Source organism: Mustelus asterias, chromosome 9 (genome assembly GCF_964213995.1).
Source record: "Mustelus asterias chromosome 9, sMusAst1.hap1.1, whole genome shotgun sequence".
NCBI classification, from domain to species: Eukaryota; Metazoa; Chordata; class Chondrichthyes; order Carcharhiniformes; family Triakidae; genus Mustelus; species Mustelus asterias.
In genome coordinates this window covers 43,185,177-43,209,450 of record NC_135809.1, presented here as the reverse complement: position 1 = coordinate 43,209,450, position 24,274 = coordinate 43,185,177, and the positions used below count along the sequence as shown (strand labels likewise).

Sequence of the window (24,274 nt, the reverse complement as noted above, 5' to 3'; positions counted from 1 at the left end):
TCTGGGAGAAATCATTTCCAAAAGGCATGACAAAATGCAAATACTATCACATTCATGCTCCTGTATTTTGTAGGGTATCAACATATGAACTATCAGACCATTCTTAGATGCCCTGTGTATTATATGTACTGCGCCTGAGCCAAGTATAAAGTTGAAACAGAACAATGGAAATGTTCAGCAGAATCAAAGTTTCCAGTGTGAGAAGAGGAAAAATTGCCCTTAAGAGAATGCAATGACTTACACCCATAGAAGGGAAAAATTTTAATGCTCAGTTGTCATTAATATTTCCTTTTTGATGCTAATCAGTAGTATTTGAAAAGCAATAGGCCTACCACATAACATTTCACACAACTGCTGCAACTTTGGTAAGCTCTACCTCTTTATTTTTTGTAATGCAATTATAGTGCAGCTAATGATAACTGAGACCAGTCACTGCAATATAAGTTCCATTCAGGTAGGAACTTTCTGAACTTTTGAACTTTGAAGCTTGAACTTTCTGCCTCCTATTGGAATTGCCCCATCTAGGAGAAAGCTTTGCACATGCAGGTTTTTGGCATGAAGATGGCTTTGTTCCAGTCAAAAGATGTTAAAACCTTTGAGAGCAAGAGCAGGAAATGCACTCTCAAAACTTTCAAGGGAACTTGCGTGTAAAATTAAAATGTCCAAGAGGTCAGCTGAACTCACTGAATCCTTGCGAAAATCATAATGTTCTGATATAACATTGGAGATAGCCTCAAACTCAACATAGTGTGATAAGTCACCTTCAGGAAAATCTCAGACTGCCTGCACGTGGGCAATGCAGCCTATGGTATAAAGCATTGCAAACATTTACGTATTCTACAAGACAAAATCAATAGAGGATAGGGAAAAGACAGGGTAATAATCAAATCCTATCTGAAATAAATCATTGAGTAGAAAGCAGTCGAGTAGATATAGTAACCCAGGAAAAATCTGAACCTGGGAAACATGATGGAAGGCGTTTAGGTTTTGCAAATGCAATTTTATTGCAGGTAATATATGAATTCATGGCTTGACATTGTCATGTGACTCTGCCATGAGGCACTTTGAGTGTAGGCTGCCATTTCTGGGCAGTTCAATAAAGCCTCTCACTGAGACACAACATTAATAAAGACTAATGTCCTTATACATGAAACATGGTGTACAGAAATAAATAGAGTTTTGAATCTTGGAAAAGGTGTAAAAAAGACACTGAGAACCCAGGAACACAAAAAGTTTCAAATCTGCAAAAGAAAAGTTGCTGAAAAGGACAAATGAAAACAAGACAAAAGCTGGGGGCGGCTTGGTGGCACAGTAGCACTGCTGCCTCACAGCGTCAGGGTCTCGGGTTCATTTCAGCCTTGGGTAACTGTGTGGAGTTTGCATGTTCTCCCCATGTCTGCGTGGGTTTCCTCCAGGTGCTCCGGTTTCCTCCCACACTCCAAAGATGCGCAGGTTAGGATGATTGGCTATGCTAAATTGCCCCTTAGTGTTAGGAGATTAGCAGGGTGAATATGTAGGTTGCGGGTTTAAGACCTGGGTGGGATTGTTGTCTGTGCAGGCTCGATGGGTCAAATGGCCTCCTGCACTGTAGGGATCTTATGATTCTGCAAGTGCAATAGCTCAAAAAAAGTACAAATCTGCAGAAAGTTACCAAAAATACTGTGAGAGTGGACATAACAAACCTTGTAAACTTTTCAATCCCATTTCCAATCAAACCTAAATCTAACAGACAAGCAAAGTGTTTAAACCCCCATAACTTGCATGGGGAATCACTAATTGACCTCCCAGTAGGACTCATTGAATATGAGCTCCCTTGGGATTGGTAATTAGCCAACCAGGTGGAGCTCGTATACCGAGCCATGTATAAAGCAGGACCTGAGTGCGCCCATTATCTTTTAGTCCCAGTTGGGATCTGTTCTGTGTTTTTCAAGCAGCTTGTGGTTTTTGTTTATTTTAATTCTGTGCAAGAAAAGCACTGTTCATCGACAGCCGACTCCTGGCGTTATTATACTGGCGACAAGGTAAAAGGAACATCCTGGTAAGCCTGTATCGTTCAATTTTGCAATGCCATTTTTCAGGAAATTGGAGCCATATGGCGCAAGCATTGAGAACTGGCCACAATATGCTGACAGAATTAAGTACTTCTTTCGAGCTCACAAAATAGAAGGAGATAATCGGCAAAAGGTCACCCTCATGACTGTGTGTGGGTCTGCAACATTCAGTAAAATAAAAAAGTCTGACATATCTGGCAACACCGGAGTCCAAGACCTTTGATGAGTTAATGGAAATGGTGGTAAATCGTTATGATCCAAAACCGTCCGTGATCTTGCAATGGTACAGGTTCAATACAACCACCAGATTTACAAGGGAACCAGTTACAGAATTCCTGACTCGACGAAGAAAACTGGCAGAGCATTGAGAGTATGGCCCAGCATTACCAGAAATGCTGACAGACTGTTTAGTATGTGGCATAAATAATCTAGCAACCCAAAGAAGGAGTAGGACAAAACCTAGATTTAAAGAAAATGTGGAAAAGGGTGCCCAAGAATTGCAAGGAGCTATTGACAATAACATCCTTGGGCGAGTCGCCTACCGCAGACTCGGGTCCCCAGTTGAACATACTCATGACCACCAGCCTTGAGTGAGGAAAAACGAGCAAGCAGAGAAACCAGGAAATCCTGGCACTGGACACGAGGGAGTCCTGCAGTTTAGCGAGCAGCCAGCACAACAGCACTGTGCATGCAGCCAGGGAGCCCGCCCAAACAAAGTTACCAAAACAAGCAGAGCGCTCAGCGCCCATATCGAAGGGCAAAGCCACCCTAAAACAGAACATATCAGTTAGGTCAGGCTGAAGAGGAAGAAATAGCACTATAAAACTGTGTCACCACACCAAAGGTGACCCTGATACAGATACAGCTCCAAGTGAATGGACACCCATTGAATATGGAGGTGGACACAGGGGCAAGAGTATCTTGTAGGGGAATGAGAATTTAGAAATTACGATTGGGTATCTCTACACTCAAGTTGAAGGACACTAGGGCAAAACTGGCAACTTATACAGGAGAATCATTATGAGTAGTAGGGACCATGGTAACCCCAGTTGCATGTGGGCAGCAAACAGTTTGCCTTCCATTGATAGTATACAAGCATCAGGGCCCAGCCTTTTGGGAAGGGACTGATTACAAAAAATCCATTTGGACTGGCAGGAAATTTTCAAAATGGGCACTGGAAACTTAAATGAGGTAATAGGAAAGTACCCCAGAAGTTTTCCAGACAGGCCTTGGAAAAATAAAAGGGGTCAAGGCAAAAATTTACATAGACCCGGATGCTCAACTGAGATTTTTTTAAAGCATAACCAGTTCCATACGTGCTATGGGTGAAAGTGGAGACTGGACTGAAATGGTTAGAAGAACTGGGGATAATTCAACCCCTGCAATTTTCCGAGTGGGCCGCATTAGAAGTCCCGGTGTTAAAGCCAAACAACACAATCTGCCTGTGTAGTGATTATAAAATGATGGTGAACAGAGCATCTCGTTTGGACAAATATCCGATGCCACGAATAGACGCCCTCTATGCAAAATTATCCAGAGGCTGGATTTTCACGAAGCTGGATGAGTCATGCATATCTCCAATTAGAGCTAGAAGCGCTTTCAAGAAAATATATGACACTAAGCATGCACAAGGATTTGTACCAGTACACTCTACCCTTTGGGGTATCATTGACATATGCCATATTCCAAGGAGTAATGGAAGGCATATTGCAGGGAATACCCAGAGTGGCAGTTTACTTAGATGATGTTCTAATCTCAGGAGCCACTGTCAAGGAACACCATGAAAATTTAGCAGAAGTCTTATGATAGTTTTCAGAAGCTGGGGTCAGACTAAAAAAGAGAAAAATGTGTTTTTCAAGCAGCTGAGGTAACAAAGAACAAAGAAACTTACAGCACAGGAACAGGCCTTTCGGCGCTCCATGCCTGCACCAACCATGCTGCCCGACTTATCTAAAACCCCCTACCCTTCCGGGGACCATATCGCTCTATTCCCATCCTATTCATGTACTTGTCAAGACGCCCCTTAAAAGTCACTACCATATCCGCTTCCACTACTTCCTCCGGCAACACGTTGCAGGCATCCACTATTATCTGTGTAAAAAATCTGCCTCATACATCTGTTTTAAACTTTGCCCCTCGCACCTTAAACCTATGCTCCCTAGTAATTGACTCTTCCACCATGGGAAAAAGCTTCTGACTATCCACTTTGTCCATGCCTCTCATAATCTTTTAGACTTCTATCAGGTCTCCCCTCAATCTCCGTCGCTCCAGGTGAGAACAAACCAAGTTTCTCCAACGTCTCCTCAAAGCTAATGCCCTCCATACCAGGCAACATCCTGGTAAATCTTCTTTGTACCCTCTCCAAAGCCTCCACATCCTTCTGGTAGTGTGGCGACCAGAATTGAACACTATATTCCAAGTGCAGCCTAACTAAGGTTCTATAAAGCTGCAACATGACTTGCCAATTTTTAAACTCAATACCGCGGCCGATGAAGGCAAGTGTGCCGTATGCCTTCTTGACTACCTTCTCCACCTGCATTGCCACTCTGTGACCTGTGTACCTGTACACCCAGATCCCTTTGCCTATCAATACTCTTAAGGGTTCTGCCATTTACTGTATATTTCCTATCTGTATTAGACCTTCCAAAATGCATTATCTCACATTTGTCCAGATTAAACTCCATCTGCCATCTCCCCGCCCAAGCCTCTAACTGATCTATATCCTCTGATGGTCCTCATCGCTATCCGCAAATCTACCAACTTTTGTGTCGTCCACAAACTTACTAATCAATCCAGTAACGTACCTCAGATACAGGGTTGACAAAGATGGCCTACACCCAGTTGAGGAAAAGGCAAGAGGCTCCAACACCAAGGAATACAATGGAATTAAAATCGTCCCTTGGCCTCGTAAATTATTATGGAAAGTTCATTCCAAACTGAGCAACCTTACTGGCATCCCTACATACATAGAGTCATAGAGGTTTACAGCATGGAAACAGGCCTTTCGGCCCAACTTGTCTATGCCGCCCTTTTTTTTTTTAGAACCCCTAAGCTAATCCCAATTGCCCACATTTGGCCCATATCCCTCTATACCCATCGTACCCATGTAACTATCTAAATGCTTTTTAAAAAACAAAATTGTACCCGCCTCTCCTACTACCTCTGGCAGCTTGTTCCAGACACTCACCACCCTCTGGGAAATAATTGCCCCTCTGGACACTTTTGTATCTCTCCCCTCTCACCTTAAACCTATGCACTCTAGTTTTAGACTCCCCTACCTTTGGGAAAAGATATTGACTGTCTAGCTGATCTGTGTCCCTCATTATTTTATAGACCCCTATAAGATCACCCCTCAGCCTTCTACGCTCCAGAGATAAAAGTCCCAGTCTATCCAGCCCCTCCTTATAACTCAATCCATCATGTCCCGGTAGCATCCTAGTAAATCTTTTCAGCACTCTTTCTAGTTTAATAATATCCTTTCTATAATAGGGTGACCAGAATTGCACACAGTATTCCAAGTGTGGCCTTACCAATGGCTTGTACAACTTCAACAAGACATTCCAACTCCTGTATTCAATGTTCTGACCGATGAAACCAAGTATGCCGAATACCTTCTTCATCACTCTGTCCACCTGTGACTCCACTTTCAAGGAGCTATGAACATGTACTCCTAGATCTCTTTGTTCTGTAACTCTCCCCAACGCCCTACCATTAACTGAGTAAGTCCTGCCCTGGTTCAATCTACCAAACTGCAGCATCTCGCATTTGTCTAAATTAAACTCCATCTGCCATTCATCAGCCCACTGGCCCAGTTGATCAAGATCCCGTTGCAATTGGAGATAACGTTCTTCACTGTCCACAATGCCACCAATCTTTAGTGTAATCTGCAAACTTACTAACCATGCCCTCTATGTACTTTGTTGAAAAAGCATCAGAAGTGGGCATGGAAAGATCCACAGGAGGACGCTTTTGCAGTCGGACAACGTGTTGACCCATTTCAACCCAGAAAGGCTGTTGGTCATAATATGCGACGCCTCTCCTTACAGAAAAAGTGCAGTATTATCACACCAATGGAGCACCCGATTGCATATGCCTCAAGGACATTAGCCTATGCAGAAAGAAGGTATGCACAGATAGAAAAACCGGGTTTGGCAAAAGTCTTCGCAGTGAAGAAATTCCACCAATATGTCTATGGTCGACATTTTACCATTGTGGTGGACCACAAACCTGTTGGGCCTTTGGTCCAAGCGCAAAATAATCCCTCCCATAGCGTCAACCTGAATAGAGTGATGGGCACTATTATTAGGCACCTATGAGTATATCCTGGAACATAGACCAAGTCGCCAACGCAGACGCCCTGAGTTGCCTACCTTTGTCCACAAGCTTGTCATTACCACCAAAAATGGACAGTCGTGAATTTTTATGGATATTTTTTACCAATTTCAGCAAAACAATTTAAGACATGGACTTGAAATAATCCCACATTGGCAAAATTAAGCCACTTGATATTAAATGGAAGAGTGCAAGAATGTCTGGCACAAGACTTGAAGCCGTATGCAACAAAATACCTGGAATTAAGCATAGAAGATGGCATTATCAAGTGGGGAGCCTGGGTAGTTATCCCACTTCCTGCCCAAAGGCCTATCCTTCAAGAACTTCATAATGGCCGTCCAGGCGTATTGAAAATGAAGACGCTGGCAAGAAACTGTTTGGTGGCCTGGAATAGACAGGGGTACAGAAAAGATGGTAAAAACATGCAGAATGTGCCAAGAAAACCAGAAGGCACCAGCGGTAGCTTCTATAAACCCCTGGGAATGGCTAAGAGAGCCATGGGTTGGATACATGTGAATTTCGCTGGACCATTTATGGGCTCCGTGTTTTTGTTACTAATTGATGCCCACTCTAAGTGGATGGAGGTGCACTAGATGACGTCCACCACACCGTAGAATACGATAGAGAAACTAAGGCAATCTTTTGGTACTCATGAATCCCGGAAGTTTTTGTAATAGACAATGGAACCCCATTTACCAGTCAGGAATTTGGGTTATTTATGTAAACAGATGAAGTATGACATGTCTGCATAGCTCCTTCCCACCCATCATCAAACGGGCTAGCGGAACGAGCAGTCCAGGTTTTTAAAAGAGGAATTAAAAAACAGACTAGTGGGTCTGTTGACACTAAACTGGAACATTTTCTTTTTAATTATAGAACAATGCCACACATAACAATAGGTGTAGCCCCAGCCAAGTTACTGTTGGGCAGGCGCCTATGGACCAGGCTAAGCCTAACATTCCTGGAATACTGTGTCCAATTCTGGTTGCCACACCACCAGAAGGACGCGGAGGCTTTGGAGAGAGTACAGAAAAGATTTACCAGGATGTTGCCTGGTATGGAGGGTATTAGCTATGAGGAGTGATCGAATAAACTGGGATTGTTGTCCCCGGAAAGACGGAGGCTGAGGGGCCACCTGATAGAAGTTTATAAATTTATGAGGGGTATAGATAGGATGAACAAAATGGAAGTTTTTCCCAGGGCAGAAATGACAATTACACGCGGGCACAAGTTCAAGTTAAGGGAGGAAATGTTCAGTGAAGATGTGCGAGGAAAGTTTTTTTTTTTACAAAGGGTGGTGGGTGCCTGAATTGCACTGCCAAGTGAGGTGGTTGAGGCAGATATGTTAGCCACATTTAAGACTTGTCTGGATAGACACATGAACAAATTGGGAATGGAGGGATACAAGCAGTTGGTCTAGATAGGACAACATGATCAGCACAGACTTGGAGGGCCAAAGGGCCTGTTCCCATGCTGTACTGTTCTTTGTTCTAAAGAAACATGTATACCACCTAAGCCATTGGGAGCTATCAATGGAAGCAGCCAACTCAGCGAGCATGCCATCAGAGATCCGAAGTACACTGAGGAAGGACAAAGCAACTCAACCAATGGGAAGCTCAAAATCAGCATATGAGATTTCTGACTCATAGATGGAAACATAAACAGCAGAAGCTTAGCCAGAAGCTGTTGTTGCGGAAGATTCACTTCCAGTGATACTGCGACGGTCATCCAGAAAAAAACACTCGCTGATATGCTATACCCCACCTGACCAGGCGAAGTGTGAAGTAGAGAAAAGGCTGCCGGCCAAAAGACGAAGAAAGCCCTGGCACCCAAAGAACGAGGGAGAGCCCTCGGAGGAGGAGGGGTGTGATAAGCCCCATAACTTGGATGGGGAATCAATAATTGACCTTTCGGTAAGACTTTTTGAATACGAGCTCCCTGGGAATTGGTAATTAACCAATCAGGTGGAGTTCGTGTACCAAGCCCTGTATAAAACAGGACCCTGAGTGGGTCCATTATCTTTTAGTCCTGGTTGGGACCTGTTGAGTTCACTACAGGCTTGTGGTTTTTGTTTATTTTATTTTTGTGCAATAAAAGCACTGCTGACTCCTGGAATTATTACACAAAGAAAAAAGACGAAAGAGATTTTTGAATGTACATTTTGAACCCCACTGTTCAATATGAAAGGGATATTTGTGTTTTGGAAATGCAGTCTCACTGGGTGTCCTACATGACCACATGGCTTGCTATAATCATGTGACTCTGAGTGTCTGCTATTTCTGGGCAATTGGATAAAGTCTCTCACTGAGAAATGACACTGACAAAGAAGGCTGTCCTTATAGATGAAACAGAAGGCAAATCTACATTAAGATGCCTATATTTGAACACTAGGAATATGATTACTGAACAGAAAGTGTTGGTGGCAGTGGGAAACTATAATGTAATGGAAGTATCCTCCTGACTAAATTCAGGGATTGAAAATGAATTACATTCAGGGTCTTTGAGTAGTCAAATTTCACTACTTTCACTGGCAGTAATAGGGCCATACCTATTTTGAAAGGGCCCTACTACTGTTGAATTAAGCTCATTTGACCATATTTGAACCAAACTTGTAATGAGGTCTGGAACCAAATGGTGTTGGCAGAATCCAAACTGCATCGGCAAGCAGGTAAATAAAAGCCAAATACTGTGGATGCTGGAGATCTGGAATCAAAGCAAAAAGTGCTGGGAAACCTCTGCAGGCATGGCAGATTCCATGGAGAGAGGAACAGTGTTAACGTTTTGAGTCCAATATGACTTTTCTTCTGAACTTTGGTAAGCAGGCTATTGCCAAGTAAATGTTGTCCGATAACACCATTGTCGACACCTTCCATCACTTTGCTGATGGTTGTGTAGTTTATTGGATTAGATTTGCCTAGCTTTTCTTGGACAGAATATGCCTGGACAATTTTCAATTGTGATGGGTGGATCCCAGTGTTGTAGCTTGATTGGAGCAACTTCGCTTAAGACACAACTAATTCTGGAGTACAAGTCTTCAGCACTACTGCTGGGATCAGTGCATTCAGTAATTTTTTGATATCATGTGGAGCGAATTAAATTGTCTGAAGTCTGGTATCTGCGATAATGGAATCCTCATGTGGCATACTAAGATGAACTATCCACATTTGATTGAAGATTGTTTAAAAATACTTCAGAGTTGTATTTTCTGCTGACATGCTGCCTCCATCATCATTCGGAATGGGGATTTTTGTGGAGCCTCCTCTTCCTCTTACTGTTTAAGTAATACATGATTGGATGTGGCAGGTGTGCATACCTTTGATCTGATCTATTGGTTGTGGGATCACTTGGATGTCTTTGTAGTTTCTGCTCTGCTGCTGGACATGCATGTAGTTCAGTGTTACAGCTTCACCAGGTTTATACCTTATTTTTTATTGTCTAGTGCTACTCCTAGCATGCCCTCTTGCACTCCTCATTGAACCAGTGTTGATCCTCTGACTTGACAATGGTAGAGTGAGCGACATGCCAGGCAATAAGGTTACAGATCGTGGTTGAATACAATTCTGCTGCTGATGATGGCTAACAACACTTCTTGGATGCCCAATTTTGAACCACTAGATCTGTTCTGAATCTATGCCATTTAGCCCAATGATATTGTCACACAACACAATGGAATGTGTCCTCAATGTGAAGACAGGATTCTGTTGCCTCAAGAGCTGTACAGTAATCTCCCCTACAAATACAATCACAGGCAGATGCATCTGCAGCAGGTAGATTGGTGAGGGCAATGTCAGCATATTTTACTCCTGATGCTTCTCTCATTGTTTGCTGGAGACCCAGCCTGGTAGCAATGCCCTTCAGGTAATGGCCTGTTCAGTCAGTGGCAATGTGAACAAGCCACTCTTGGTGAAGGGCATTGAAGAATTCCCACATGCAGAACACATTCTGTGTACTTGCTACCTCGGTGCTTCTTCCAAGTGGTATTCCAGTGAAGGAACACTAAATTATCAATTTTTGCCTCCAATTTCCATCCCTCTCTCACTTTCACGTGATCCATCTCCGACACTTCGCTTCCTTGACCTTTCTGTCTTCATTTCTGATAATAAACTGACCACCGATATTCTGTACAAGCCCACTGACTCCCACAGAAACCTCAACTACAGTTCCCCACACCCCACTTCCTGTAAGGATGCCACCCCATTCTCCTAGTTTCCAATTCCGTCACATCTGTTCTGATGATGTCACCTTATAAAACATCATTTCTGCTGCCTTCCTTTTTCCTGAACCAAGGGTTCCCCTATTGTGGCTGACATGGTACTCAACCATGTCAAACCCAACTCCTGCATCTCTGCACCCACCCCTTCCTCTCCCTCCCAGAATCATGATAGTGTCCACCTTGTTCTCATTTTTCAACCCACCAGCTTCTGCATTCAAAGGATCATCTTCCACTATTTCTGCCAACTTCAGCATGATGCCATCAACAAACACATCCTCCCCTTTGTTCTAATATTAACACATTTTGCTCTCTTACCTTTAGGCACTATCAACATCTTATTTAGTCCTTTGCACTTCCATTAACACTTCTTTTGTCCAGTGTCTCCCAGCTCTCACCTATCCCGGACCTTCTATGTTGCTCCAGCTGCTCCACCCCCTTTTAAACAATATAAAATAGATCACATTTCTCCCCTTTAGCTCTGAAGAAGAGTCTGTGTGCGTGTGCGTGCGTGCGTGTGTGTGTGTGTCCCACAATGTGATTACAATAATATTCTGCGTCTATCGTAACGTGCGTTTGCTGTCAGTGAATATTACATTGAATCACACACACTGAAGGATTGGAGGAGCACAGCACAACCTACTTTCAAAATAATCTAATACCATCTCTGCCTACAGGTAGATGGGGAAAGAGGATAAATCAGTTTAGTTCCTCTCTCTCCTGTCCATAGCAAACTGCTGGAATGTTGCCAAAGCCCATTGTTTGCAGTATCATCCCACTCTGCACTTCTGACTGAAGATGTTTGCAAATGCCTCAACCTTGTACTTTGGACTGATGTGATCTGCTCCCCCATTCTGCAGGATGGAAATATTTGTGAGCCTTCTCCTCTAGTTAGTTGTTTAATTGTCCATCACCATTCATGACTGGATGCAGAAAGACTGCAGATCATTTTGGGTCTAAAGTGGTTGAAGTGTGTGTAGAAGAATCCCTACAGTGCAGAAAGAGGCCATTCGGCCCATCGAGTCTGCACCGACCACAATCCCACCCAGGCCCTATTCCCGTATCCCTACACATTTACCCACTAATCCCTCTAACCTAAGCATCTCAGGACATTAAGGGGCAATTTTAGCATGGCCAATCAACCTAACCAGCACATCTTTGGACATGCAGACTACAACCTGTTCCACAGACCATGGAACTGAAGAGTCCATTAGAATTATCTTTTGAACCTCCTTAGACTACCGTCCAGGTTCCTGGCCAGTTCACTTCAGGCAATTACCAAAAAAGTCAACATCAACCTTAGCATATTCAGAAAGGAGTTGAGGTGACATTATATGTCAAAGAAGTAAACATAATTGTGGGATGATGCAAGCTACAGAAACAACTACTTTAGTTAGAAATCTCTAATGTAAATTAATCTAAGCAACAGATCACTGAGTCAACATAAAGAAGAATAGTTTGCCCTATCACCAACTAAGATGTGTGGCATTGTCAATTCACCCAATAAATTTGGAAAACCCAAGGATTTAATCAGAATTGGTACAAGTAATGGAAGACTCTTTTATGACTCCATGCAGAAGGGAAACAATGCTGATCTTGATCTGGTATTTGTAAATGACCAAGATAATGTTTAAGAAAAAGCACCCTGGAGGACCACAATTGCACAATGATCTGAAGACCAGGGAGAAATTCAATCTCATTTTATCCTTTTTTTAATGTAATGAGTTATCCTGTCTCAGTGCCATTTTTCATGGGATGTAAAAAAAAATCCCAGAGAAACAACATGGATGGAGTTTCTGCCAATCATCCTCAAATGTTAGTGGATAAGCAGGCGAACCTCTGCAAATATTCTACCTAAAGTATTTTCTCTATTTATTATAAGTCTGTGAATGAGTTGCATTAACACAGTATTAGTATAAATCACTTTAAAACTGAAAAAGCTTCCACGATTGAATGATTTTAATACATATGGATGTTAGTTTAATTAGATGGCTTAAAGCTTTAATTGTTGACAAAAGAATATGGAAGACAGATTATTACTTGAATGGGTGTAAATTGAAAGAGATGGATACTCAACGAGACCTTGGGGTCCTCGTGTATTAGTTGCTGAAAGTAAGTGCGCAGGTATAGCAGGCAGTAAAGAAGGCAAATGGTATGTTGGCCTTCATAGTGAGAGGATTTGAGTATAGGAGTAGGGGTGTTTTGCTGCAATTGTATAGGTGGTGAGGCCACACCGGAGTATTGTGTGCAGTTTTGGTGTCCTTATCTGAGGAAGGATATCCTTGCTATAGAGGGAGTACAGTGAAGGTTTATCAGGCTGATTCCTGGGATGGCAGGTCTGTCGTATGAGGAGAGACTAAGTCGGTTAGAATTGTACTCATTGGAGTTTAGAAGAGTGAGAGGGGATCTCATAGAAACTTTCAAAATTCTAACAGGGTTAGACAGGGTAGATCCAGAAAGAATGTTCCCAATGGTGGGGGAGTCCAGAACTAGGGGTCATAATTTGGGTATAAGGGGTAAACCTTTTAGAACTGAGGTGAGGAAAAATTTCTTCACCTAGAGGGTGGTGAATGTGTGGAATTCACTACCACCGAATGTAGTTGAAGCCAAAATGTTGTCTGATTTCAAGAACAAATTAGATATAGCTCTTGGGGCTAAAGCAGTCAAGGGATATGGAAGGAAGGGGGGAATCAGGGTATTGAATTCGATGATCAGCCATGATCAAAATAAGTGGCGGAGCAGACATGAAGGACCAAATGGCCTACTCCTGCTTCTAGTTTCTATAGTGCAAGTTTGGTGCAAGCCACAATCCCTGCCTTGTATGTTGATTCCTTTTTGTTTATACTAATTTTCAACCTCCTCTGTTCATTGCTTAGATTGGCAACAAATATGGGTCTAGATAGACATTGGTAAAGTGGGTGCATGAATGAACATAATATTGCTTGTAACTTCACAATTTCGTACCTAAAATTCTACACCTAACAATTTGGCAGTGCCAAGAATGAAAGCCCAGACAGGATCCTTGAATCACTGAAACCACTGCACAGGCCAATCCATTATACTGGGAGGGTCCTGATGGCCCACTTCATTAAGGGAAAGATCTTCAGGTCTGGCAGCACCAAGAAAATGAAGGTCTTAGATCTTTCAGTACTCGGAAGTAGGATCAATAATAACTGACTTTACCTGTTCCTATACTACCCCTAATAGGGGGCAGATTAGAAACCCCAAGGTATATTGTGAAGTTAGACTACACCCCGACTATTTTTTTAGCTTGGCATTAGTGTGGAGATAAGTGGCGGGATTTTCCGGCCGCACTCACCCCAAAACTGGAAAATCGTGCCCGAGGTCAATGGACCTTTCCAAGATCTGCCCCTCGCCCGCTATGATTCCTGTGGCAGGCGAAATGGAAAAATTTGCTCCAAGGTGTTTCACCCCAGGTGTGATTCTATTGACACACTAGGAAGTTTTTTATCTAAACAAATTTTATTTTTAACAATATAGTTTAAATATTACAAATGAATTAGCTTAACTTTTACTAGTTGAAATACTTAAACATGGCAAGATACAATTCTTAGCTAACCTATCTCGAGTTTCAATTTAAGCAGTGTTCTTCATCGACTTAAACTCCTCTTCAAAATCAGTTAGCAAACAACACAGGCTTATGTACTGGTACGTGAGCTGCCAGTCCTCAAGCCTTTGAACACTTTTGGAGATAGAGACAGAGAGTCAACTATCTTCTGACACTCAGAAGAGAGAGAGAGAGAGAAAGCACTACCTCTTCCAGGATTAAGTAGAAAACTAAACTTTTCCCTATAAGCCTAGCTCTACCTATCCACATGACTCTGTCTCTTGTCAATCAACCTAATTAAACCCTGTGCTGAAACCCCAGGGGAAAAACCTAAAATAAACAAAAATGCATTAGCTCAGATTAAAACAAACAGCCCATTATCTAGGAACAATTATTCTCCTACATTCACAACACCGAGCTGCCTGGTTTGCAAACAAATCGACATCAGGTAAACCAAAGTTGAATTTTAAACTTACCCCTCACAAGAAACATATAACATATAAATACATTTCTTAAAGGCACAGTATCATCATATCCCTGACTGAGTTCTAGTCCATTGCTAGTTGCTAATGTTTTACATTTCACACCATATTTATCAAGTGTAGTTGTGATTGCTATCAATAAATAGATGCACATCTGAATGCCTACATAGCTAGATGGTCAATACTATAGGTTATATTTCCCCTCTAAGACTCAGCATCTAATTTGACATCACTCAATTGAAATCCACTTGAATTTCAAAAACAATCATTGTGATTAATTTTATGGGGTGGGGCATATTGCTCACTGGTTGAAAAGCTGTTCTTGAGCTCACTGACTTTAAAAAGAGCTGAACTGCAGCAATATTACATGAGGGATGGCCCTAACAAGGTGAGAGTGTCCCTCCCACCTTAGAGAAAGAAAATCCTGCCCATTGAAAGCTGCTGTCCAATCTGATTGCTTGGCAGCTGAGTAGTCCCAGCTGTACCAGAACACAGTAGTGCTGGGAATACAAGGGAGTATCCAGAAGAAGTTCTATGGATGTGGGACTTGGATAGGTCCAAGGTTTTTCGTCAGGAAAGAATCCGGGATCCTAGGGAGGTAGGCGGTGTGTTGAATTTTGGAGTTCGGTGGGGAGGCACAAAATGGAAGGTACGATTTTGGGGGGTTCCCAGTGGGCACAGGGAACCCCAAAGGAAGTGTACACCTTCCTTCCTGCCTTTTAACCCGAGTTGCAAAAGTAACGGGCTGGCCTCCTTCATGGTGGAGACAGAATAAGGCTATTAATTGGCCAGTTAAAGGCAGTCAGTCAGGCCCCTACCCCCATCACCCTATTATGACTGGCAGCTTGGGGGCAGTCGGGAAGGTGGTAGGCTAGCCACTCGTTTTATTTAACGTGCCCACAGCCCCTGTCTACAAATGCGCTGGTGGATGGCCAAAAAGTGCCACTAACATGGGCAGCACAGTGGTTAGCACTGCTGCCTCACAGCGCCAGGGACCCTGGTTCGATTCCTGGCTTGGGTCACTGTCTGTGTAGAGTCTGCACAGAGTTCTCCCAGTGTCTGCGTGGGTTTCCTCTGGATGCTCCGGTTTTCTTCCACAGTCTGAAAAACGCGCTGGTTAGGTGCACTGGTCATGCTAAATTCTCCTTCAGTGTACCCAAACAGGCACCAGAGTATAGCGACTAGGGAACTTTCATGGTAACTTCATTGCAGTGTTAATGCAAGCCTACTTGTGACAATAATAAATAAACTTTAAAAACTAACTTAACAGAAAATGAACAGAAAAGTGATGTTCAAATATGCTTAGTGAGTCATTGCAGTGCAGCAGATAGGTTGCAGTCACAAACGAGTGGCAAAGGTGCCTGTCTAGCAGACATGTCTGTCCTGAATGGTGTTGAGCTTCTTTCTTGTTGTTACAGTTGTACTGATCTAGGCATGTGGTTAGTATCACATGAAATGTCTGAGTTAAAGTTTGGAGGTGAACTCCCAAACTTCCCAACCCCTTCCCCTCTCCTTCCTCACCCCCACCCCTTCACCCTCCCCCCACTGCATATCCTCTTCCCACTTCCCTCTCCTGATTTTCAAAACATTACATATGAAATAAGTAAGGAATAAAAGACATTTCAAATCTTTGATTAAAAGTAGTTTATTTTTTGTACATACACAGCAGACCCCTTCTTTCGAAGGAATGAATAAGTTGGTCCATACTGTCAGTTGCCCAACACCTCCAGGCAACATACAATGTCATATCACACAAGGACTCAGTCACAAGATTGACACCAAGTCTTCCATTTCCAGTATTACATCAGTTTCTTTTGCAAATCTGAACATTCATTATCCACTGGGGTTGAGTCAAAGTCTGAGAATAGTCAAACATGGTTACCTGGGGACTCCAACCCTTTCCAGCAGCAGTTATTTCCTTGATACAATATCTTGATCTGTACCTTTACACTGAATGGATTAACATATGGAACTTCAGAAACATTTCTTTTTCAACTTAAATTGGAAATAAACACACTGTGGCATTTTATAAAACAAGATGAATATATGAAAAGATGTGTGCTATTGGCGTATAATACTATATTATAAGAATAGCACAGGCTGTTTTATGGAGTGTTTGCCTTCAGAGGTTGACTCATATAACTGGTAGAATTGATCAAGTACTGGAAATATCTCACCAGTCTTGGACAATAGTATGAGTCATTGAAAATCAAGCAATTGCATATATTTTGCTTATGGTGAGAGTTTGCATACAACTGTATACATATTAGTTCAAATTCTGATGCAATTGCTACTATTTCAAATATAATGGCAAACAGAATGATGCGGAACCTTCTGTGGTTAGCATAAAAAAATCAAGGAAACCTGGGTAGACCCAAATTTCTTTGCTCCTGTACATCCTTCTGAAGATCCCTGTTCCCAAATGGATCTTGAAACATTATAATGGTTACACCTCCAGACTATAGAGCCAGACTCATGAATATCCTGCAATTTTGCTGTTCAAAATGAGTTTATAACTAAATCCAGAATTTTTGCTACAGCAGGAAATTAAAAAATTACATGGTGTTTTATTGTAATTTTCTAAGCGAGTTTTAAAATATATTTGTCCTTACAGAGACCTGCACTGCTTCTTCTATTTTTTTGCTTGCATTTTTGTGGTATCTGTATAAATCAATTAAAACTGAAAAGCTTCCACAATTGCATGATCTTAGTCAGTATAGATGTTATCTAGTTAGGGGACTGGAAACATTAATTTTCATTCTGCAATATCCTTGAATTCAATGTTGATTTATTTTTGTTTATGGCCATTTTTAAGTTCCTGTGATTATTATTGAGACTGGGTCAAAATTTAGCCCTAAATAGCCATTGGTAAAATGACATCAGGTTAAAGTCCAACAGGTTTATTTGGAATCACGAGCTTTTGGAGCGCTGCTCCTTCATCAGATGACTCACTCACCTGATGAAGGAGCAGCGTTCCGAAAGCTCGTGATTCCACATAAACCTGTTAGACTTTAACCTGGTGTTGGGTGAGACTTCTTAGTGTGCCCACCTCAGTCCAATGCCGACATCTCCACATCATTGGCAAAATGGGTACATGAATGTGCATAATTTGGGGTGTAACTTCCCGATTATGTCCCGACAAGAAATTCTAACCCCATGTTTTTTGAAACTATTGAAACATTAGGAACACTGCAATTGATTTTGAGGTATTTGGAGCTTGTAGAGATAATGAGCCCATTTTACTATCAAGTTGCGCCCATTTTCAAAAACGTGATGAAGTCGGGCATGAGGCGAGTAGCGCGATCTGCACCTGCCTCTGTGTCGGTTCCCTCTTTATCAAAGCCCGAAAATGGCCACAATCAGGACCGCGCCCAAAATGAGTGCGCCGGCCACTTAAATGTATTTGCATGCATTTAAATTGACTTAATGGGCTGCACGCCTAACCTTACCGGCACTTCCCCCTTTACCACCATGTTCACCCATCCAGAATTGGCGCGAAACAGACATGCTCCACAGAAGTCCAATTCGGGTGCTCCAGTTAGTGAGGAGGTAAATGCCGAGCATCTGACGGCTCTTTGCTTGAGATCGGTGAGGGGGGAGGCGGGATCCGTGCCACTCTGCCTGAGATTAGTGAGAGGGAAGTGAGGGGTCCGCTGCCACTCTGCTTGAGATCAGTGAGGGGGAAAGGAGCGTCTGCTGCAACTCAGGCTGAAATCAGTGAGGGGAAGGGAGGGTCTGCTGCCACTCTGTCTGAGATCAGTGAGGGGGAAGGGGGGGTCCACTGCCACTCTGCCTGAGATTGGTGGGGTTGAAGTGGGAGAAGGGGGGAGGGGCCTGCGATTGGTCTTGGTGGCAGAATAGGTCAGGGGATAAGGGGGTCATAATATTATGGGGGCGGGGCAATGTCTTTGGGTCTGGGGGAAGCATTATCCGGCTGGGGAGCAATGTGGCAGGGGAGCCGCATTCTATCATTTTTTTTCTGTGCATGCGCAGTTGGAGGCGCCGATCAGAGCTGCAGGATTTCGGGCACGTTAAGCAGGCTTATGCAGCATGATTCAGAATTGCTGATATTTTTTCAGGCAGAGTGCATATGGGGGCACCTGAAAGTCGGATCTGAAACACTCCCAGTTTCAAGTCCACCCAGCACTTAGAATCAAAATGGTAAAATAGGGCCCAATGAATATTGCTCACCTGTCATCCTCAGCACTACAAGTTATTCCGATGAACTTATGTGGAATAACTCAGACTGTTTCAGAGCAGTGCAAACTATTAAAAGAAAACAGTCTGTAGCCAACTGTTTGGCTTATTTGACAAGCATTCAAATGCAATTCATATTCAAATAGTTCATTGCATCACAAAGACATATAGCATGTTAATGAGGAAATTAATGTGTCATTGCTCGGCTGACTGCATACTTCAGGTATCAAGACTATATATTTTTGATTGTCTCCCTGGCTTGTTCCACACTGAAATTTAATTGTTCTCGGTATAGAACTACTTGAAAAATATTAATGCAATGAAGTGAATTTATTTTAAAATGTTTTATTCTAAATATAAATTTGAGAGAAAACATAGATCTTTGGTAAACATGCTGCTCTGCTAGAAGCATTCTAATCGTATTGATGCTGGTGTTTAAGGAGCATAAATGAAGTACAGAAGATTTTTTCCTGTATTATTCAGTGGTTAACAGCTGTGGCCAGTTGTGTTTGCTGCAGGTTACCTTTACATGAAGAAAACCCCTAGAACCAGTATTCCGAGATGTAGATGATAACATACACAGTGTTGCGATGAGACAGTTGCTTTGTCAAGTAGTAGTCCATTTCCAGCTTTAAGATGGAAGTGAATGGTCCAATAATTGGTTTCACTATTCGAACGACACCTGGAGGGGGAAGAAAAGAAACACTTAACCCTATAGATTTGTAATTTTTATCATTAACTAATTCAGAAGCTCAGCTCAATACCTCTTCATCATCTACAAGACTCAAGTCAGATGTTTCACTCACCTGGATCAGTACAACTATAGCAAAGTGAAAAATGTTCAACACCATCCAGGACCCCTGCCACTGGTTTCTGACTGCAGCTTGTATTATCTACATGATGCATTGCCTCAATTGGCTTATTTCAATATAATCTTTGTAGTATTTGAATGTTTGGAACAGCAAGGGTTAATATGGCTCTGGGAAACAGATATGTCGAATCACACGGGAGTAATAGAGCATAATGGTGAGTCTGGTAGAAGTCGGCATAAAGATAGCACCTAGTTATGATTGTATTCTGCATATATGTATATAGTTATGAGTTAGTTATTAATAAACAATCATTGTTCAACCATACAAGCCTCTAGACCTTTTCATGAAACAACATACAACCGTACAACTTGGTGGCAGCAAGTGAAAGACCCCAAAATCCCTATCAATGAATAAGTAAAGAAATTGCAATCTGACCTGAGAGAAGTGCGCCTATATTGAAGACCTTGAATACACAGCTGGAGATTGTCTAAGAAGCTCCATTACAGGTGTGGAGGCTGAAGGGCAGAAGAAAGATCCCCTGTGCAGAGTAAAAGGACTCCACCAGAGCACGTGGAGGTCTGCTGGGAGACATGATTGAAAGCAGAGTCAAAGAATCTAGCCAAATCACAAAAGAGTGAGCAAGCTCCAAGAAAAGGCTGAAATAAGCTTCTCAATGTTGTTCAATAATCATGATGTGGAGATGCCGGCGTTGGACTGGGGTAAACACAGTAAGAAGTTTAACAACACCAGGTTAAAGTCCAACAGGTTTATTTGGTAGCAAAAGCCACACAAGCTTTCGAGGCTCTGAGCCCCTTCTTCAGGTGAGTGGGAATTCTGTTGCAATCTGAATGGGAACTCACCTGAAGAAGGGGCTCAGAGCCTCGAAAGCTTGTGTGGCTTTTGCTACCAAATAAACCTGTTGGACTTTAACCTGGTGTTGTTAAACTTCTTACTGTGTTCAATAATCAGACAGCACGGGCAGACCGATTGCTTAATGAATGCAGCTCGAAGAATGGCTGCAGCCCAGATCCAGAGTCAATGTCATAACACATGGCAACCGTGTGCAAATGAAAAAAAAATTAAAGAGAAATCAGAACAAAAAATCTGGTTCAATTTGATTCCCCAGGCTCAGAAAAGTAACTAGCTGGTCAAAACGATTCATTGAAAAGCTTTTCTGCAGAATCGCTGAGGTATAAAATAACTCCATAATTGTGATGGAAGCTCACCAAATCCCAATAAGTGCGGGAAGCAAAAAATGATTACCACAGTCATTTTTAAAAAAGTTATATTCTCTTGTGCTGAATACACCTATGGATGGTACATCATCGCTGCCAGACCAAATAAGGAAGGGCCAGACCAGTGCAAAATTGGGTGTTATGGAGAAGAAGATTTTTGAGATATATGAAAGCATTAAGCTTGAATAAGGAAACCAGAGCCTGAGCAAGTGAACACACTATTATATTCTGATGGTCCAATAGCCGATTACATAATTGTCAGGCAAGGAATAAATGAACCGTCTGGTAACTTTGAAGAAATCATGAAGTCGTATGACACCTACTTTAACCTAAAGCAATAACATTTTGGAGTGAGCAAAATCCAATGAGGAAGTCCAAAAGAGTAGGGAACCTGTAGACTCTTTCGTAAATGAGTTATATAGATTGGCTGAAGGGTGTGACTGTGGTGACCTTAAGTTGAAGCTCATAAGTAACCACAGTGTAGTGGGAGTGGCAGATGGTACTCTTTTGGATGAACACCGATCTAAAGAAGATCTGACTTGAAAAAAGTTTTTCAATTCCTCAGATAATTGTAAGTCCGCCAACAAAGCCGTTCCATTTTGTATGGTGAAATTAAACCGTGGTACAGACTAACTGCAGTAGTTCAGGTCATAAAGCAATGAAAGGGCAAGGGGACTTCAGGGCAAGGAAAGCAATACCCAAACAAAATACAAGATCGTGGTAGACCGTGTCAGTGCTGTGATGCCAAATTACCTCACAGGAGCAAGCAGTATTCAGCAAACACTGTGCGGCTTTCACTACAACTACCTGGGGTATTATGGAAAAGTGTAAAAGTCCAAAACCTCGAGACATGTGGAGGATCCCAAACAAGTCTATGAGATAGATGAGCGACACCAAGAAGAAGTTCAACAATGCTTTTCAACAGAAATTAAGCATCCCAGGTTCATATTTGGAATGCTGGTCATATCACAAATTTTAAAATGGGTAGAGGAGCCTGTCAGATAATGAACCATAGCTAGTAAAACAATGTCTGTAGCCACCTATAGCACAGTTATATGAACCAGGAGACATCAAGGTCAAAGGTACATTTGCAAGCAACATTCTAATATAAAAACAAACTAAAATGAGAAATATTATATGTGCTCTGCAACCAAGGCCTGAATTTTATGCGTGACGTATGCACATCGGGTGGGACCAACATCGGCCACATTTTCCAGTACCATCCGAGTTCATTAAGGAATGCGATATTTCGCTGGCTGACCACTTAAATGGTAGCCAGCATGAAATGCATCCACATAGGGTCAGCTGGTCTGGCGGGCACATAGCAGGTGCTGGGTCCAATGGCAGTCTGGTACGAAGTTTAAAGACAATGAAGGAGGCAGGGACGTTTGCATCATGGTGGTTGCAGCAACAAGAATACGCAGTAGGTGGGAGGGAACTTCAGGTGGGCAACAAACCCCCCCATTTTTTTGGACAAGTGTCTGCACACCCTGTGGAGGCGGACAGCCAGGAGGAAATCCTCATGCCGAGGAAGGAAGGAACTGGCCATCACACCTCACCAAGAAGGTCTAAGCAGAGATGGCAGCTGAGGTCAGCAGGCATGACCTAGTCCAGCAGACATAGATCCAGTGCCAGAAATGGTTCAATTATCTTCTGAGTTTGGCAAGAGTGAGTTCTGAGTGGGCATTGTCCAGAAGGGGGGACTGAGGAAGGGTGCCTATCCATAGTTGCACTTCAACGTATGGGAATCACAAAGTTTCAGAACGTACTTCTGCCCATGTGTGGAGAGAATTCTGAAGACTTGGGTCCATCAAAGGGTTATGTATGCAAAGGGTTTGGGAATATCCACATGCCTTGTGGAAATGAAGGTGGCTGGGAGGCAGCATGGTACAGTACTGGAGGTGGAGGGTTTATTATCAATGGAACTCTGCAATTAACTTCAGGGGAAACGTAGCCATTACAATTCTGAAATATCTGCCACAGGTGGTGAGGTGCCTAACCTGGCAATCCTTACCAGCCATGAACTGAGAGCTGGAGGATCTCGAGTGCGAGCAGGGAGGGAGGTCATCAGGTTGCAGAAAGGCTGGGATTGCAGGATGAGGGGGTGTGTTGTTGGGGGAGACACCCGCAAATATAAACTTAAGACACACAGCACAGCAATGGGTTTATATTGGAGGCTTATGTTTTGTTTCATATCATCGGTGTTTAAATCTGTCCCGATTGGATGTTTTTGGTTTGTTCAACATTCATATTATAAAGTAAAATTACTACAAGCTCACAAGGCCTGAGTGTCCTATGTATTCAAGGGTTGTTTGCCTCATCAATGCCGGGCAAGAGACGTTTGGAACATCAAACTTTATTATTAAGGCATTGTTATGACATTGGGATCATGATATTGTCATGTGTGAGATGTTTGGGGTGAAGGTAGTGCCCAGGAATTCGGACAGAATGCAGGCCTTGGCTGCCTAGCTGAAGGACCATTGAATGAAGGCCTCCCTGAAGGTTCCTCATTTCAGTCTCTTTGACCTCGCCATCTGCCTGCCCGAGCTCTGCACCTGAGTCTTCATTGGATTCCTCCTCTGAAGCTGGTGCACCTGCCTCAGTGTTCTCCTGGTTCAGTGGTTACCCCCCTTAGAGAGAACAAAATCGTAAAGAGCACAGCAGACAATGATGATGAGCGACACACACTCTGGCAGATATTGCAGAGCATCCCAGGAGCGGTCCAGGCATCAGAGCCTCATTTTCAGCCAGCCAATTGTCCTTTTCAGTTTGTGGATACAGAGCTGCATTCGTATCTCTCCTTTGCCTCTGTCTTCGGGTGTCACCTAAAAGGTGTCATCAACTATCTTTTCAAGGGATACCCCTTGTCACCAAAACAAATATTCATTGGGGCAAGCTGGAGTGGCGACGAGTCTTGGCACTTAAGTGGTGCAGTATGAAGGCAACGTAGAAGCTGCAAAGCTGACTTGTAAAGATCTGTAGAATCTAAGATAACAAACTACCTGAACATTCATGAAGTGAAACCTGTATTGACAAAGGCACCCGGCTGGCTGGCAGGCACCTTGATGGCCACATGGATGCTATCAATGGTACCTTGGATGTGGGGGAATGCTGAAATTGTAGCAAAACCACTGGCCCACTCAGCCTGACTTGGTCCAGCCTGAAATGGATGAATGTTCTCACCTGCCTGAACAGTGTCAGTCACCAGTTTGACGCAATTGTGTGCAGCTGACTGGGAGACTGCAAAGATCACCCACTGGAAAGATCCGGAGTCATAAAAGCTAAGTGCGACAGTGACATTGAGAGCCATAGCATTGGATGTCCACCCATATAATTCCTCTGACCCAATCATCTGGCATATGGGCATGACATCTTCCCTTGAAAGCT

At 42.8% G+C, this 24,274-nt stretch overlaps 1 protein-coding gene across 3 annotated transcripts in view; it reads right to left on the bottom strand.

Moving 5' to 3' along the window:
- The window catches only part of LOC144498644 (fibulin-1-like), a 309,419-nt gene that overhangs the window by 69,941 nt on the left and 215,204 nt on the right, over positions 1–24,274 (bottom strand). For 2 of the 3 annotated variants that reach the window (XR_013498738.1, XM_078220077.1), the window contains exon 17: positions 19,364–19,522. Coding sequence is in view for 2 of the 3 variants with exons in the window: in XM_078220077.1 (XP_078076203.1) it covers positions 19,383–19,522 (140 nt within the window). In the remaining variant the exon portion in view is untranslated. Of the gene's footprint in view, positions 1–19,179; positions 19,523–24,274 lie in introns of those variants that run through there. The other variant, XM_078220076.1, reaches the window with a different exon arrangement.